Source organism: Uranotaenia lowii, chromosome 1, assembly GCF_029784155.1.
Source record: "Uranotaenia lowii strain MFRU-FL chromosome 1, ASM2978415v1, whole genome shotgun sequence".
NCBI classification, from domain to species: Eukaryota; Metazoa; Arthropoda; class Insecta; order Diptera; family Culicidae; genus Uranotaenia; species Uranotaenia lowii.
This window is the reverse complement of record NC_073691.1, coordinates 193,679,556-193,698,696: the sequence shown is the minus strand read 5'-3', so window position 1 is coordinate 193,698,696 and position 19,141 is coordinate 193,679,556. Positions and strand designations below refer to the sequence as shown.

General features: G+C 32.7%; 1 protein-coding gene across 1 annotated transcript in view; it reads right to left on the bottom strand.

The window, feature by feature from the left end:
- Positions 1-3,832, bottom strand: part of LOC129742016 (uncharacterized) — a 42,264-nt gene extending 38,432 nt beyond the window's left edge. The window contains exon 1 of the mRNA XM_055733864.1: positions 3,327-3,832. Within this exon, the coding sequence (XP_055589839.1) occupies positions 3,327-3,360 (34 nt within the window). The 5' untranslated portion in view covers positions 3,361-3,832. The remainder of the gene's footprint in view (positions 1-3,326) is intronic.
- Between the last annotated feature and the right edge of the window lie 15,309 nt (positions 3,833-19,141).

The window sequence follows — 19,141 nt, the reverse complement described above, 5'->3', positions numbered from 1 at the left end:
ATACTATTTCATACACATTTTACCTAAAATCTTGACTAGCAGTAGAAAAGACGCTCATTAAATGATTAAAACATTGGCTTTTCAGCTATTAATTTTACTAGAACATATCTGAATAATGCAATCATCATTCATCAACCATTATGGTTGCTGGAAAAAATAAAAAAAAAACTCTGAGAACTGACAGAACCGAAAAAACAAAAATTTCTAACATGTTTAATAACAGCTTTTTAAAAGCTTTGGTGACCAACATTGATGACCAACAATTATATGTCTTGATGACGTTTCTAGGATAGGGCCAAATAGCCTGATTTTGGCTTTATTAGAGTCCAGGTGATGTTATAGAATGCGCTTTAGCTTTTTATGAAGATTAATGCGATAGTCCAAACGATATTTTGCTGACCATAATAAAGCTAAAATTATTACTTGGGAAGCATTTTAATTCATACTTAACTATGCAGCAGAATTGTGTTAACTTAAATATTCCGGACTGCAAGTTATTTTTTATTATTTTAAAGAAATCTCCTCGTTGAAAAAACTAAAAATCTCGATTTATCTATTTAATCTTATTAATTTAGCATTCCCCAATTAAAATGAACCTCCCAGAATCAATCATACTTGGTGCTTTATTAAGAAAAATGATTTCATCGGATTCCTAGTTAACGCACAACTTTGTTGAGCCGTTGATGCTAATGGAGTTTCGATCGATACAATTGTGCTTCCGAAAATATCAATGAAGTTCTTTCAAATCCACCGTGGAAACAAGATTGCTCCCGCTTTCTCAAGAATTAGGTGAAAAATCATTCGCTGTTCTCAGTATAAATACATACATTTGTGTGTTCTGTATATTCTGATAAGCGCCAAAACGCCTGACTAACCGAGTTTATACATATCTAATGCGAGCCAGCTGGTTTTAATCCACGCAGCCGGAACGTAAAGATTGCGTGAAATTCACAAGATCAATGTCACTACAGTTTCCAGTTGGAGTCGAACTAGTCATTTCGATCAGATCATATTATAACGATATATAGAGATATCCAAGGGTGGGGAATTTTCGATGAAAATGCTGGTTTTCAATTCAAGAATTTCAATCCAGTAATAAAAACTTTCAAGCGGAAATCTTCAACCCAAACAGACGTAAGGAATCAAGCCATCAAGCTAAACGAAACCGCAATCCATTTTGATAATTAAAAATTGAAACACACCCTTTCGGAATTTTTCCCTCAAGCCACGGTCAATCAAGATGCTCGATGGCCGAGAGGGTAGAATCCAGCAAAAGAAGCTTCACGTCTCACTTTTCAGTTGGAAATTGATGATGATTTTTAGTTTTAAGAAGACTAAAGGCCATTTATTAAAATTTATCTTATGTATAAGCGTTTTAGGCACAAATCCCCTATCAACTCATATCGGCACTATTCCCATTTACTGGAGATCATTTGTCCACGAGCCACAGCTAATGGAGTTTTTCCTTTTACGGGGTGAAAAAAAAACCTTCGATGCACCTCCGCATTTCCGTTTCCGGTTCACCTAGTAAGTCGATCGATCCGATGATGGGTGGTCTTCAAACATATTTTTTTTCATTCCCTTGAATCCGTTATTATTAGATCGAGAGTTTGATTGAAATTAGATTGATGATAAATTCCGGAAAGCAATGTTGTTTTTACTTCTCTATTAAAAATAATTTCCATCGGATCCATCTGTAGCTTACCATTCTCGAAAATTATTACGCAACATTGTTACACTTGAAGGAGCGTCTCGAATCGACTGAATTGAACAATTTTTCCCAAATACTCGCCGTCCATTTGCCTTCGTTTTCCCGCCCGTATCAAGATGCTGGGGTTGCTGCCAAAAAGTGCACCTTACTTGCCGCTAGCCAGCCAAAATATAAATAAAGAAACCCCCTGCTTCCAAATTTGCACGTACATAGAAAGGTAAGACTTGGTTTGTTTTTCCTTCTGTTGGTATTATTTTAAACTCCGAATCCGTTGATGGTGGGAACCGTATCAAACAAAATGCCAATATATGAAAGGTTTCCCTCAACTCGGCGTGTGATTAGCGAGCTGCAAACAAGTAGGTACCCAGCAAGCAAGTGTTAGGAAAGAAAACCACATCCAGAGATCGGGAAAACAAATCCAAATTTCACGAAAACCGTTTTCGATGTCTGACTGAAAACGGGTGACCAACTGATGAATTTTTCTTTATTTTAAAATTGTCAAAATTGTCAAAATTGTCAAAATTGTCAAAATTGTCAAAATTGTCAAAATTGTCAAAATTGTCAAAATTGTCAAAATTGTCAAAATTGTCAAAATTGTCAAAATTGTCAAAATTGTCAAAATTGTCAAAGTTGTCAAAATTGTCAAAATTGTCAAAATTGTCAAAATTGTCAAAATTGTCAAAATTGTCAAAATTGTCAAAATTGTCAAAATTGTCAAAATTGTCAAAATTGTCAAAATTGTCAAAATTGTCAAAATTGTCAAAATTGTCAAAATTGTCAAAATTGTTAATATTGTCAAAATTGCCAAAATTGTCAAAATTGTCAAAATTGTCAAAATTGTCAAAATTGTCAAAATTGTCAAAATTGTCAAAATTGTCAAAATTGTCAAAATTGTCAAAATTGTCAAAATTGCCAAAATTGTCAAAATTGTCAAAATTGTCAAAATTGTCAAAATTGTCAAAATTGTCAAAATTGTCAAAATTGTCAAAATTGTCAAAATTGTCAAAATTGCCAAAATTGTCAAAATTGTCAAAATTGTCAAAATTGTCAAAATTGTCAAAATTGTCAAAATTATCGAAATTATCAAAATTGTCAAATTGATTCTGGTCACCTCAAATTAGTGGGGGGATTATTTACAGAAATTCACACACCCCACAAATTAGTCAGTACGATCGTGCATTATGGACAGCATCCAAAAATCAACAATAACAAAAGGAAGGAAGGAAAGCGCGAGAAAAAGGCCAAAAGAAGCTCGCTTGCAATGACGCAATTTGTTTGGCGGAAACGCCATTTTCCCGAAATTGTTGTTGTTATTGTTAGTTTTGTTGATTTTTTTCCCTTTCGATCCGGAGCATCGGGATGGTATCATCTGTCCTGTCGCGACGACGACGACGACGCTTCTAGCTGGGGTGGGACGCGCTGTCGTCATCGTTTTTTTTTCTTCTGATGGAAAGCAAAACGGTTTAAGTTTATTCAATCTCAGCAATTGATTTCTTCGCTTGGAAAATTACCGGGAAATTGGACACCCACATTTTCGTGCATTCTGTCCCAATTTTTATGCATTTTTTTGTTTTTCAAGTTTGCTTTAAACAGAAAAATAGGGAAATTGGCTCACCTAGCAGCAAGATCGTTGCAAATTTGCGCGCCATCGACGGTAGGATTAGTTGTTTTCTTCTCAAATTTCTGCTTTTCCGTGTTTGGTTCTTCCTGGTAATTTTCGCAATCGGCGAAAAATTATTGCTTTCCACACTTCCAGGCAAAAATCCACAAACGGGTCGTTAAGTTGAGTTAGTTTTTTCAATTTTCAGAACATTCACCCTTCTGATAGGACCGAACGATTGGTGTAACTTATTTTGGTGATTTCAATATTTTTTTTCATTCAGGCAATTACACTAAACCTGGAATTTTTATGACCATTTTTCGTTCTTCAAACGGTAAAAAAATAAATTGATCAAATATCACGTTGCTTCTAACTTTTTCCAAACGAAAAATATAAGAAATCCCGTAGCCACAACAGGAAAAAGGCGCGCAATTTTCGCCGATTTTTTTTTCTGATCCCGAAACGTCCAACCCGCCAGAAACTCCAAACTAGACTGAAATCTTCCGGGAGCAATCGCAATGGTCGGAGTCTAGTTTCTGAGCCAAATATGTAGCTAGTAGAAGCACGTTACATGATGACTAACTAAGCGAGAACGTTTCCCATCTACTAGGACTGAGATTTCTGTTCTTATTCTCCTAGGAAGAGTAGATTAGTAAACTGAGAGCTGCCGACGAGAGCTAACGGATAGTTTACATTTTTACAAGCGTCTCTATCTCCTGTTATGAGATGCTATAAAACACTAATTTGGGGGGTGGCAGTGGGATGTGCTATAAAAAAGTTAGATCATTTAGAGACGTCTCTTCAAGCTGAGCGAATCAATTCGGACGATTCTCGCGAAATCTTTTCACCCTAATCCATGGCTAAGATTTGTTTATGAGAGAATTAAATTGATTTGTTTTGGCTTATGATGGTTGGCGATAATTATCAATCCCCGTTCCACTTTTCTCCTTCAAACCCAGTTCCTCGCAGCTCAGTGCTTCTCGAGATCGAACTCTAAATGGTGACCAAATTTTCCCTATAACATTTTTGCTTGAAAAATGCATACATAAAAAATAGTATAAAAAGCGATTCTAAGAGTACCTCAATATTCGGGTGAAAGTTATTATATATTAATTTTTTTTTAAATTTTTCTCGAAAAAAAAGTCCTAAAAGTGTTCGGTTTTTTTAAGCTTTGGGAGAAAAACTTTGGAGAAAATTTATCAAATATTAAGAAATAAAAGTAGAAGAATAAGTTCGGGGTTCAAGTCAGATTTATTTTCAACTCTTGTAATTTCGATATATTCTGATTTAAGTTTAGATCTACAATATAAATAATGTTAAACAATAAACAAACGAAATATTTTTCCAGTTGAATTTTGCTTAACCTGAAGATAAAGTACAAGTAATTTTATCAACAAAAAATTATCATTAATAATTATTTTCATCAATCCAGTGCAAATATTAAAATTAAAATTTACAATTTACAATGAAAGTTATTTTGAACTTGAATTCATATCTTATTTTCTAGTAGTGGTGTTCACCTGCTTTGTTTATTTTCATGGGCAATTTAGAATTTTAATTCCGAATCTGTATACTACATTTTGAGCCCGAATAAAAATTCTGAATTCCTAATTTGATTTTTGAATCTTAATTAAAAACAAAAAGTCCCAATAATAGTGAACCAAAAAGGAAATTTTATAGCAGAATACTTAACCATAAATCTCGTATTATAATTTCGAACCCTTGGTTTTCTATTTGAATTCATTCTTCAATTATTTATTCGTAATTTAATTAGTGAATCTGAAGCAAAATTCCGAATGATGGAACTCTGATATTTTAATTTTGGATCACCATTATGAAACTTTTTTAAGTTTCAATTCTGAATAAGAATCAAAAGTAAAAATTTCAAATCCAAATATTAAAAATGGTATGTAATTTTTAATGTTGTCTTTTAATATTCCGTAACGATGAGTTTCGAACATGAAAAAACTTAATTTTAGATTCAGATACAATACCAGGACAAAATCAGAATTTTATCCTAATGATTAACCGAAATAACAGTTCGTGTTTAGATCTCGTGCAAGTCAGACGCGTTATAGACACTGGCTAGTTTGAGTTCCTTTTGCAAACGTTCTCAGCCGAGTGCTGAACTACCTACCTTCATTACCGGAGTCCTATAAAAGTGGACAGAAAGGAAGATGGCGGACTTGGAGCTGAAATCAAATTCGCTTCGAATACGTTTCCCTCGCGGGTGCAAGGAACCAAGTGATATGCAGATCTTCGAGTTTATTAAAGTGAAGCTTAACTTGAAACATGAAATGCTACTTGCCATGTACAAGGAAAAGTTGGAACTCTCAGTGATAGTGAAATTTAAATCTGAAAGTGATTTCAAAACCACATTGGAGAGCCATCGTGGTACGATGAATTTTAATTTTGACAAAGACTAATAGCTGTGAAGTGGAATTATCTGCAGCCAATGCTGTGGTCCGTTATGTTCGGCTCTTCAATTTGCCACCAGAAATTGAAGACCGAGAAATTTGTTTAGCTATGACACGATTCGGAAAGGTTCAAAGATCGGTTCCTTCGATATATCGAGGTCAACGACGGAGTGGAAATCCCCGCAACTGTGCACGTACGTAACGTTCGTGCCCGTATATTTTATGAAGGCCTTATCAATAAATGCTTTCAATGCGGGAATGTTGGTCATTTGAAAGCCGATTGCTTGAACAGACGATCGGTTAACGACAGACTACACCTCACTAACGGAGATGAGAAACGCCACGTGGTCGAAGCTGATGTTGCCCGAACGCAGCCTACGTATAGCAGTGTAATCAGCGCATGGACAAAAGTGAGAGCTCAAGTCACACCTCCTCTCGTGGCTACAGAAAATGTAGTCTCGAAGAGTGAGCTAACAAACCTGAACGAGTTATTCCCGAAGGCTAAACCGAAACGGAACTTACTCCCTGCTGCTCCGGGAACCATCAATCCACTGGTATCATTGCCGGATACCTCACCCATCATCGTAGAAACTTCGTTATCGAAAAATGACACGACGCAGCCGAAAGAAATTTCAACAGTTGAAGAGCAAATGGAAGTGACGGAAAGCAGTTTGAAACGAGACAGGAAGGGCGAAAAGCGTGGAGTAACTACCGAGCCGGAGGACACATCGTACGACACATCGGAATCCGACAGTGGGCCGGAGAACCTCACTTTAAGCGAAATCCAGTCTGTTCTCACCAGAAGTCAAAAGAAAAAACTACTGAAGATGCGCCTCAGTAATGGTAATGTGGACAACTCATCTAGTGCGCAAAGCGAAGCTGGTGCGCTTAAAACAAATCCGAACAGTGCGGCAAGTAATTAGTGAACATTTTGTATTTTTTGTTTGTTTGTTTGAATTTATTTAAAATGAATTTCATTTTGAGAGTAGGTTCGGTCAATTTGAACAGCTCAAACAACACAATAAGTAAAGGTTTGTTACGCGATTTTGTTTATAATAATGATTTAGATATTTTGTTCTTGCAAGAAGTTTGTTTTGCAAATTTTTCTTTTGTTCCATCTCACGTATCATTGGTCAACTTAAATGATTCAGGCTCTGGTACCGCCATCTTGATTAGATCTTCGCTGGAGTTTGAACAACCTTTGCTTGATCCTGGTGGTAGAATTATTTCTGTAGTTGTAAATAATATTAATTTCATTAATGTGTACGCCCATTCCGGAACAAATCGAAAAATCGAAAGAGAAAATTTATTTACGAATGACATTAGTTTACATTTAAGCAAAAAGCAATTCACTCAAATCGTAATTGGCGGTGATTTCAATTGCATTTTAAACTCTTCGGATTCTACGGGAAATAGTAAGAATTATAGTACGGCTTTTAAAAAACTTATTGATTTACTAAATTTAAAAGATGTTGCAGCTGAACTAAATAGAAAAAGTTTTACGTTTTATCGGGGTGAATTTTCATCTCGTCTAGATCGATTCCATGTTTCGTCAAATATAATTGGGAATTCTCTTGCTTTTGAAACAATACCAGCTCCATTCTCTGATCATTTTGGTATAATGTTGAAACTTAAAGTAGATCAAGTCTCTTCCAAGGGTCGTGGGTATTGGAAGGTAAACAGTTCGATTGTTCAAAATCCAGAAGTTTGTGAGCGTCTTCAAGATAACTATAGGAACTGGCAAATGCAGCAATCTTACTATGGTGACAGAAATAGGTGGTGGAATGAAGTTGCAAAAGTCAAATTAAAGCAATTTTTTAAACATGAAAGTTGGATTTTAAATAGTATGATATCTAGCGAAAAAGGTTATTTCTATGGGAAATTATATGAATGGATGAATAAAAAAAATAGCGATATTCCTACATTATTGGATATCAAACTTATCAAATCAAGATTGATGGATATTGAAGCAAAAAGATTAAAGCATTGTACAAATCATTTATCAGAAAATACTTTATTACAAGACGAATTAGTGAATATTTTTCAAGTTTCAGCTCACATTAAACGCCTAGATTATGGTGGTTCGTTTAAATTAAAAGAAAACAATATTTTAATAACTGATAAGAATCTATTATATAAAATTCTCTTGTAACGGTGTTTGTAGTACTACTCCTCCGAAATGACCCAAACGATTCGAATGAAATTATTTTTAGAATATTCTGTAGCCATGCGAATCGGTTTATATCGAATAAAAACAACACAAAGTCGCATCAATTGTCCGTAATAATTGAATTTGTAGTTATTTGAATGAAATAAAAGTCATGGCTTCCATTTTTTCGAGACTTTTTTTTTCCTTTGGGTGGTTTGTTTTTCGTCTCTAAGGTCGAGGCGTCGCGTCGTTAGAGGATAGTAACCATGGCATAGCATACTGATCAGTGAGAATATTTTGGCGCGTATTTCTCAACCAAGCATATTTTCAATGCAAGTGGTGGCGATATGAACCCTTGATGTGATTTTTTTTTGTTCTTGATTCCGAGCTCATTTGTACAGCACATGGTTATGAATGACGCCTAGATGTGACTCAGGTTGACATTTTGCTGATCGAATAAAACATATAATATTTGTTTCGCCAAAATCTGAAATTGAAAAGTCAGGCATCCATTTTTAAAGATTTTCTTTTCTTCGAGGGGTTTGTTTTTCGTCTCCATAGGCGAGGCGTCGCTAGCAAACGTCTTTGCAAGATAATAGTAACCAAAGCATACTGTTCATTGATCGCTGGAAAAATTTAAAAATTAGGCGCCTATTTCTCAACCAAGTACCTATATTTCTTATGCACGTGGGGGCGATATGCAACCTAGATGTGTTTTTTTTTCTTGCTTATTTGTACACAGCACATGGTAATAAATTACGCCTAGATGTGACACGGATTGATGTTCTATCGATCGAATTACAATCATATAAACGATTTCAAATATTAAAACCATTTTTAATTTGTGTTAATTTAAGTAGTACATTGTTGTCCAATAAATATGAATTTGGTAAAGATAAATATGAAATAATGTTATGACACTTTGTGGACGTTTGAAAATAAGAAATTGGGAAGCTTTACATTCAATTTCGTATAATCCAATACGCCTAGAACGCTAGACACATAAACTGAACAAGAGTCTATTCTATTCTATTTAGTTTAATTATAGAGGATTTTAACCAACTTGATCATTCTTCCTCTCAACAAGAGTCTGTTCTTTGAAATAGATTAGATAGGATTGAAGTTTTAAAAGACCGAATAAACATTTTGATTTTTTGCAAACGTAAATTGGAGTTATCAATAAAATAATCGACTTTTTAATAACAAAAAGTGAGGATATGCATTTTTTGGTAGAATTTTTAATTAAGAAAGTAGACTGGAGCAAGTGCAAACTATCAACTTTTACAAAAAATGTATACATTATTTCTTCATCTAAAATTTGTTGGACCCAAAAAAAAATTTGATCAAATAAACTTAACTCTTTTTTTAAAATCATTCACCAAAAAACTGCTTACACGTTTACTGTTTGTTTACACACAATTCAAGTACAAACTTAACATGAAATGTGTGTTTTTCTTTTACATGTTTTGGCTATATAGAAGAGACTTTTGGTTCACCTTTTTGTTGAACAGTTTTTTTGTGATTGATATTCCAGGGGCAGCAGATTTTTATGATGAACTTTTAATATGACCTGAAAGTGTTAAAAATAATATTAGTTCCTGTAATTTCTTAGGTGGAATAAGTGAAAACGCGCCATTTAGTTATAAAACATCTACAATTCAAGAATTTTATCTCCAAAATGGCCAGAAAGGATATCCCGAGTGTTGAATCTGAAGCGGATATTCAAAATTATTATAAAGGTTTTTGTAAATCAAGGTCTTTTGGTTGAACAGCATTCAGTTAAATTGAAGTACCTAGCATTAATTTATTCCGGAGAAAAACTTAGGATATAGTAAAGAAAGTTGATAAAACAGACAAACAAGAACAAGTATTAAATTCATTTTAAAGTCTTTTCACTGACGCCTCTGAAAAAGACCTATGTGTTTTCGTTTGCCCCAATAAATGGGACAAATGTATACTTCGATATTTCTTTTTGTCAACATAACTAATATTTGTTTTGAAAATATTACTTTTTTCAGAGAAAGAAAGTTGAACTGTGGTGATTAGGATTTGACCGGTGTTTCATTTTTGAAAATTAAGATTTACAGTAAAAAAGACACATAATTTTTATTAAGGTTTTGTTTATATGATAATTTCCAGGAAACAAAATGAACTCATAAGACCATCGAAGCCTGAACAGATTATTGCTTTTTGATCTATTAAATTTAAAAAAAAATCAGCTTTTCAATTAAATGTTATTAAATCTTAAAAATATAACATAATCCTTAATGAAATCGCAGATCACCACCAACAATGTTCAGGAAATTTTGAATTCAGAACTGCTTCAATTAAAATCTTTAAAATAATGGGTGAATATATCTAAACATATGTTTTCCTCTTTTAAAAACCAATCGTTTCTTTGATTCATTGGGTTAAAGTTCAAAAGAATTAATTTGCATTTTTTGCTTGAATTAAAAAAAAGGAATTTGCAATACACAAAATCGCCATTTAATGCCATGACAAGTGCTGTTTGGGAACACTTTAAGTTGAAATGTGTAAAGTCTATAACTTAAGAATCAGGCGAATCTTTTTGGAAATGATTTTGGTGAAAATATGCATTTTAATTCAAACTGCTTCGAAGCATGAGGATGGTGAATAAAAAGCTGTTTGAAAATGGTTTGTAAAAAATCTTTTCTTATGTTTTTTAATTCTTCAGCTCTAAAAAAATACACCATCCAAAGCTAATTGGGAGCTGAAAGCGCTGCGTTAGGCAAAATACTCCAAAAATTGTCCCGATATTAAAAACAATATGACAAAACGGAATAAATCTACTGAATGGAATACATCAAATGAAACATACATATTTTAAACATACAGTTATTTATTGAACAAGTTACAAAAATTGGATTTTTAAAGACCCGTTGAGTTTAAATTCTTTGGATTAATTTTGATAGAATTGAGCGGGACGATTCGAGTAAAGGGAAAGAAGGGATATGTAAAGAAAACTAGGAAAAATAGAAAATGGACGCCAAGTTGAACATGGTAAGACGAAGTTTACCGGGTCTGCTAGTATATTAATAAATAAAACTTACGAATATTATGCTGATTTATTTAAAAACAGTTCACCTTCGAATGATGCTAATCTGGACCCAATAAATATGTTGAACAAACAGCTTTCAGAAAATGATAGGAATTTGTTGATGAGGGTCATAACGGAAGAGGAATTGAAAACTGTCTTGTTAAGTTGTTCTAAAAAGAAAAGTCCCGGGCCAGATGGTTTAACCTACGAAGTTTATATTAAAAACTTTGATGCAATAAAAAACGATTTGTTAATTATTTTCAATTCATATCTTTCGGGAGCTAGTACACCACCTAAAAGTTTCACAGAGGGCATTATAACGCTCATTCCTAAGCAAGGAAAAAAATCTTTTAAGCTTAACGATTATCGCCCTATAAGTTTACTGAATACCGACTACAAACTTTTCATGAAACTTATATCAGAACGCATTAGAGCAGTTTTAGGGAAAATAATAGGATCTGGCCAAGCAGCATGTATGTATAAACTTAAATCCATGCATAGAAAATTTGAGAGACGTTAGACAAATTATTACTAAATCTGCAGAATCAAAACAATTTAAAGGCTGCTTGGTAAGTTTGGATCTTAACAAAGCATTTGATAGAGTTAACCATGTTTACCTTTGGAAAGTTTTAGAAAAATTTGGTTTCCCCCAGTGTCTGATTAATTGCTTTAAAAATTTGTACGGAAATGCTTCTTCAAGAGTCCTAATTAATGGTTTTCTTACCAAAGAAATTTCAATTGAAAGTTCAGTTCGTCAAGGTTGCCCAATGAGTATGATATTTTTTATTCTATACATTGAACCTCTTATCCGTTGTATTTCTCAAAATATTTCTGCTGTGCTCGTTTATGAAAAATTCCTCAATGTCATTGCATACGCCGATGATCTTTCAATTTTTGTTCGAAATGATTGTGAGTTTGACAAACTAATGGAAATTCTTGACTCCTATAGTTCCTTTGCGAATATAAAGATAAATGAAAAAAAATCCGGTTTCATGCGATTGAATAATGCTAGATAAGGTCCTCAAAAAATACAGGAGTTTGAAAATCTCAAAATTTTAGGAGTAACTTTTGAAAAAAGCTGGACATCTTCAGTTACGGTTAATTTTGACAGATTGCTGAATACAATGAAATCGACACTACAGCTACACAGCGTTCGATCTTTGAATATTTATGAAAAATGTATTGTTTTAAATGTTTTTATTCTATCAAAGTTCTGGTACACAGCTCAAATTTTCCCTCCTTCAAACAATCATTTAGCACAAATCAAATCAGCGTGCGGGAGGTTCCTATGGAGCGGTTATATGTTTAAATTGGATAGAAGACAACTTTTTTTAGATTATTCAAAAGGTGGTTTACGTTTGATAGATCCAGAATCCAAAGCTAAGGCTTTGTTTTTGAAAAACGTGTTTTATAATTTAAATGAGGACGGTACATTCGCGAAAGATAAATATTTAATAGACTTTAATTCCAATCAAAGACTTACACGAAATGCAAGAGAATGGATAAATGTTGGTAAATTTTTGGATAATGATTTCTGTTTGACAACCACTAAATCTATGTATGATTACTTCATAAAAGAGCAAAGTTTTAAGCCCGAGATAGAAAACAAAATACAATTTTCTTGGAGTATATTATGGGAAAACATAAATGATAAAATAATTTCTCTTAAAGACCGTGCAATAATTTTTACGTTTGTAAATGATTTGATTCCAAACAAAAATAAATTGAGACAATATAATATCGGTAATTTATCAAGTACTGTTTGTGAAAAATGTAATTTAGTAGATACAAATCAGCATAAAATTAAAGTTTGTCCAAAGTCGAAAATGATCTGGAATTGGTGTACTTCAATAATTAAAGAACGTTATAAAATAAGATGTCATGATATTGAAGAGATTTTGATTAGGCCAATTTCAAGGAAGTCAAAAAAATCTATGGCTTCATTATGGTTAGTGACCAAAGCGATATCTCTCAATTTGAGGGTAAAAGAACCTGATTTGTATATTTTCAAAAAAGAAATTAGAGATATGAGATGGAACAAAGTGAAATGGTTTAGTAGAAATTTCGGTAATGAGTTGAATATTTGTTGAAAAAATCCTTTATGACTTGTGTTGTAAATGCTGTAAGAAGAAAGAAACAGGAAAACAGAACACAAAATGTTAGTTATTGTAAACCCGAACATTAGCTTTAAATAAACAATTTTTTTATTATAAAAAAAAAAGCAAAATTCCGAATGATGGAACTCTGATATTTTAATTTTGGATCACCATTATGAAACTTTTTTAAGTTTCAATTCTGAATAAGAATCAAAAGTAAAAATTTCAAATCCAAATATTAAAAATGGTATGTAATTTTTAATGTTGTCTTTTAATATTCCGTAACGATGAGTTTCGAACATGAAAAAACTTAATTTTAGATTCAGATACAATACCAGGACAAAATCAGAATTTTATCCTAATGATTAACCGAAATAAAAATCAAGAATAATAAACTGGATACAGATTCCACTATCCGGTCACAGGCAACAAATTGTGATTTTTATTTAAAAAAAAATTAGAACCTGATCATTAGGAATGATTCAAACCTATTTAAGCTTACCCGATATTTTTCCGCATTTATCCGGACAGAGCATATTCGGGCTATTTTATCTAAAATCTTGCATAATCCGGACATTCGATTTCAAAGTTTACAAACCGAAAGTCTGGACAATATCCAGCCAAATTTGGAAATTCTTTAAAATCAAAAAATTAGTTTTATTTTTCATCGAAACACATCAGCCAGCTTATTTGGATAAAAAATGGTGAAAAAAAATTTTCGACGCAAAATACATAATTGTGATTACGCAATTTGAATTTTTGTTTGATTTTGCAAATAAAGTAAAATCATTCGGGTAAAATCTGAACAATCTTGCAACCTTAGTGAATCTAATCTTATTGAAAGTTCGATATTCGTGACTAAGGAATGTACCCAAATTTCATTCACCAACTTCTTTTGTGATTAACTTGTGATGGCGGTTTTCGAGTGCAATCTTCAAATATCTATCAACGAGTGAGATATTTTTTGGAAAACTGTAGTAGAATTGTAGACCTGGGATAAGATTTCGAGGTCTTAGTTCTGAGTTGATTAAGATTTCAAAATTTTTAGAATAGAGGAGAACATTTTTCTTCACATTTTTGCACCCTTATGAACGGGGTTTAACCCCCAAAACCCCCCCGTTCCTAAGTACAGTGGTCGGCAACTTTTTGAGTCAGTAGGGGCGAAAATTACAATTTTTACATTGTTACACTTGAAGGAGCGTCTCGAATCTACTGAATTGAACAATTTCCCCAACACTCGGTACGATTGCCTTCGTTTTCCCACCCGTATCAAGATGTTGGGGTTGCTGCCAAAAAGTGCACCTTACTTGCCGCAACCCAGCCAAAATATATATAAAGTTCGTTTTTCCTTCTGTTGGTGTTATTTTAAACTCCGATTCCGTTGCTGTTGATGTTGATGATGGAAACCGTAGCAAACAAAATGCCAATATATGAAAGGTTTCCCTCAACTCGGCGTGTGATTAGCGAGCTGCAAACAAGTAAGTTCCCAGGAAGCAACTGTTAGGAAAGAAAACCACATCCAGAGATCGGGAAAACAAATCCAAATTTCGCGAGAACCGTTTTCGATGTCTGACTGAAAACAGGTGACCAACTGACGATTTTTTTTTTATTTTAAAATTGTCAAAATTGTCAAAATCGTCAAAATTGTCAAAATTGTCAAAATTGTCAAAATTGTCAAAATTGTCAAAATTGACAAATTTGTACAAATTTTCAAAATTGTCAAAATTGTCAAAACTGTCAAAATTATCAAAATTGCCAAAATTGTCAAAATTGTCAAAATTGTCAATATTTTCAAAATTGTCAAAATTGTCAAAATTGTCAAAATTGTCAAAATTGTCAAAATTGTCAAAATTGTCAAAATTGTCAAAATTGTCAAAATTGTCAAAATTGTCAAAATTGTCAAAATTGTCAAAATTGTCAAAATTGTCAAAATTGTCAAAATTGTCAAAATTGTCAAAATTGTCAAAATTGTCAAAATTGTCAAAATTGTCAAAATTGTCAAAATTGTCAAAATTGTCAAAATTGTCAAAATTGTCAAAATTGTCAAAATTGTCAAAATTGTCAAAATTGTCAAAATTGTCAAAATTGTCAAAATTGTCAAAATTGTCAAAATTGTCGAAATTGTCAAAATTGTCAAAATTGTCAAAATTTTCAAAATTGTCAAAATTGTCAAAATTGTCAAAATTGTCAAAATTGTCAAAATTGTCAAAATTGTCAAAATTGTCAAAATTGTCAAAATTGTCAAAATTGTCAAAATTGTCAAAATTGTCAAAATTGTCAAAATTGTCAAAATTGTCAAAATTGTCAAAATTGTCAAAATTGTCAAAATTGTCAAAATTGTCAAAATTGTCAAAATTGTCAAAATTGTCAAAATTGTCAAAATTGTCAAAATTGTCAAAATTGTCAAAATTGTCAAAATTGTCAAAATTGTCAAAATTGTCAAAATTGTCAAAATTGTCAAAATTGTCAAAATTGTCAAAATTGTCAAAATTGTCAAAATTGTCAAAATTGTCAAAATTGTCAAAATTGTCAAAATTGTCAAAATTGTCAAAATTGTCAAAATTGTCAAAATTGTCAAAATTGTCAAAATTGTAAAAATAGTCAAAATTGTCAAAATTGTCAAAATTGTCAGGATTGTCAAAATTGTAAAAATTGTCAAAATTGTCAAAATTGTTAAACTCCGTTTTTTTTATACAGAATACTAGACAAGAGAATTGCATTTTAAATGCTTATGTTTTAATAATAGATTTTTGAAGATTTAGGCAAATATAAAAAAATGTCAGATTTTGTCTGTTACCCCTAGTTTTGGCGGTACGGTGGGGAGAAATTTCATTGTTCAGTTTTGGGTAGAATCGATTTTTGATATCTGCATGATTAACTAATAATTCTACATGATAACTAAAAGCTGATTTTGAGTCAATCTCTTATCTTTTATTCAGCCGTGGATTCAGATCTTGCTTGTTCTTGTTTAAGAAATACAACGTTGTTCAAAATACAAATTCTTCAATTTTTAGATATTGGAATAGATAAGATTACAACTATTACTGACATCATTCAAGAAAGTTATTGAGCATTCGATTTTATAGATGTTAACTCATTTAACAACGTTGTTGAACATTGCGAAACTAATTGAATTATAGTTTTACAAATATCAAAAATAAACTAAGTTTAAAATTTCTAAACAAATTTCGACAAAATTCAAGTTTCCTATACATTAGAAATCAAAGTTGCTCCCAGGCTTTGAGAATGTCGATTATTGAGTGAAAACCTTTATGTTTAAAATATTTGTAATGTTTTGTTAATCTTGTTTTCATTCTCATATTAGAATAAAAGTAATATTTGAGATTCTATGTGTATCCAGTGAAAATGATGATCATGTTTTCAAAATAAAACGAAATTTGAATTTCGAAAATCGGTTCCATTATGAATGAGACACAGTGCTGCTAAGAAAAAATGTAACCTCTTTTAAAAAGTGAGAATTTTTTTTACCGGTAATTCCAGGATAGCGGCCGAAACTCCCATGTGACCCTCAAATTTTAATATATGATTAAGAAGATTTATTATTCACAATTGCAAAACTTACAAAATGATTTTGTGTACGCCAAAATTCTCAGCAGATATGGGAACTTTTAAAATGATGTCTTTTTTCGGGGGTTTTCTGTTCAACGTTTTCTATAGGTCATCTGCTAAGTCGAATTGATATAAATTTTCTATATTCAAAATCGTGAATAAATTACCCAAACAATGAATCTAAAATCATAAGTATCGATCGAGATATGTAACGAGAGGGACAAAAACAATTTACTAGTCAAAACGATCGAAAAATAATTTGTTAAAAATTTTGCCAACGGCGTGGGGAGGTTAAGTCATTTTCAAGTTTGTACACATTCGTTCTTTCTTAGTGGGCACATAATTCTATGCTGCTCAGATGAGAAAACTCATCTTCTCAAATCAGTTCCTTTCCAGAATTCCCGGCATTTCCCTCTCACTCGAATGGATTCATCCCACGGAATGGAAACTGTCGCACCAACACAACGAAGGCCTCAGTAATGCATATTGAAACGAGAGAAGCAGAAAAAAACCCACCCAGTCCAGAAAGTAGGGGAAAGGGAAAACTCAAAACAACGAACCTGTTTTCCATTCTTCTTCTTGCACTTGTACTGTGGCAGTGGGATATTTCTGCACCGAGCAGAAAAGGCACCGCAAATTTATGGGCTAGAACTTTTTAAGTAAATGTACCCAAATTAAACAATTTTTACAAATAATTTTTGATTTGTTAGTAAACGACATTTTTGTCGTTGTTTATCAATTTCAGAATTGGGTTGAAAATATTATAGATCTCCTATTCATAGAGAGGAATAAACGTAAATGGATTTTAACATGATAAATCACGTCAAAATTACCCCGGATTTTTTTCCAGTCAAAGGTGATGTCTGTATGTTCCAGTAATGAAAAAAATGAAACCATGAGAAAAGGGTGAACAAAAGCATTCTGAATGGAAGTTGATAGAAGTTAGAATGTCTTTCCACACTCTCAAGATTGTGTTTTTTTTTGTCTCACGGTGCTGTTCCACATTTCATTCATAGCTGCACGATGCACGATGGAAAAGGGATGAAGTTTTTTTTTTTGGAAGGTGGCAAACCGAGATATGAGCCGTTGAATGGCTTTTTGAGGATGGTTTAATTTTTTCACTCTTCTTTTTTGGTTGGATAGGCACTTTCATTAACTCTAGCTTGGTTTGGAGATAGAATTTCGACCAGGCAGATTTGGGAATTCCTGGAAGAAGGGAAAAAAAACTCATTTTTAATGAGCACCAAAAGGATGTCAAGTCACGGACTGTTTGTCTGCTGTTTTGTTCTTAGTAAATAAAGCTTAGTTCTTTTAGAAATGGGACACTTTCATTTGCTTATAGCTCGTTAACTAGTTATTGGATATTGAAAATTTTGACAGCATTTTGTTGCCTGTAAAAAGTACTATTCGACCTATTTTTTTCAAAATTTAAAATTTACGCGTTTTTGAGATATGTACGATGCAAGAGAAAAAGAAAAAAATAATTTTGCACAGTTTCCTTGAAAATACGTCATTACCAAATTGATAGCTGACAAAACCGTTAATTATGCAAAGAATTACTGAGTTTTTGTGGTAGATAAGTATGCAAACACTGTCAATAATGTCCACAAAGTTGAAATCAAGCATTGGAGAGAAGCACATGATCGGCAACAACGGTTAAGGATCATCAAGGAAGTCAAGTCTCATACCAGCATTTTTAATTTTCAATAAACGAAAAACTAAGGGTAGATCGCTGAAATGTCCAAAACAATTTTCTCCGATAAGCTGAAAGTGTTGCCTAGTGATGACTCATAGAAATCCAACCTCAAATAACCATTTTTTGATAGTTTCAAAGCTCTTAAGCTGTAAAACCGGTACCGAAAAAAAACGTTCAAAAATGTGGTCAAAAATAATCAAATTTGTTCATTTCGAAACAACTATATCCACTAAAATGCTTCCAGTTTCCAGTTTCCAGAGAAGTATTGGACCAAAAAGAATCAGAAATTGAAGAAAGAGGGTGAAGCCACCTAAAATATAGACTCTACGAAGCATAAGTTGGAGAAACTGATCAATACCATGACTGAAAAAAGTGTGCGCCGGCCAATGGGAGATACCAAGAATAAAGTAGAAATTTCTTTAACAAAAAAACGGTAAATATTTTTTTTCAAATTTTTTCATGAAAGATCATAACATTACCTTCTTTTTCTTCATACAAAGTATTTCGTTAAAACGGATAGTTTTTTAGATACAGGCATTCGTAACTGTCCCATTTCTAAAAGAACTAAGCTTTAAGTTGGCTCTTTAAAATGAATTTCAAATTTGCTCAAGATTGCTCAACATAAGTTTTAATTGTCAAATCAGATCATTACAAAACCTGAAAGCTTATTGCTTTGATTTGATCCCAATCAAAGCTAAGCATTGCCCCGAAGACAAGATAATCTCAACCGATACCGGTCTAGTCCGGTCGATATCATCACCCTCAAAGATGGGGTACGTACTTACAATTCATTGGCTGCTCAGTGACTTTGAAATGACAACGACGCACAATTTCCCCCTTCTGG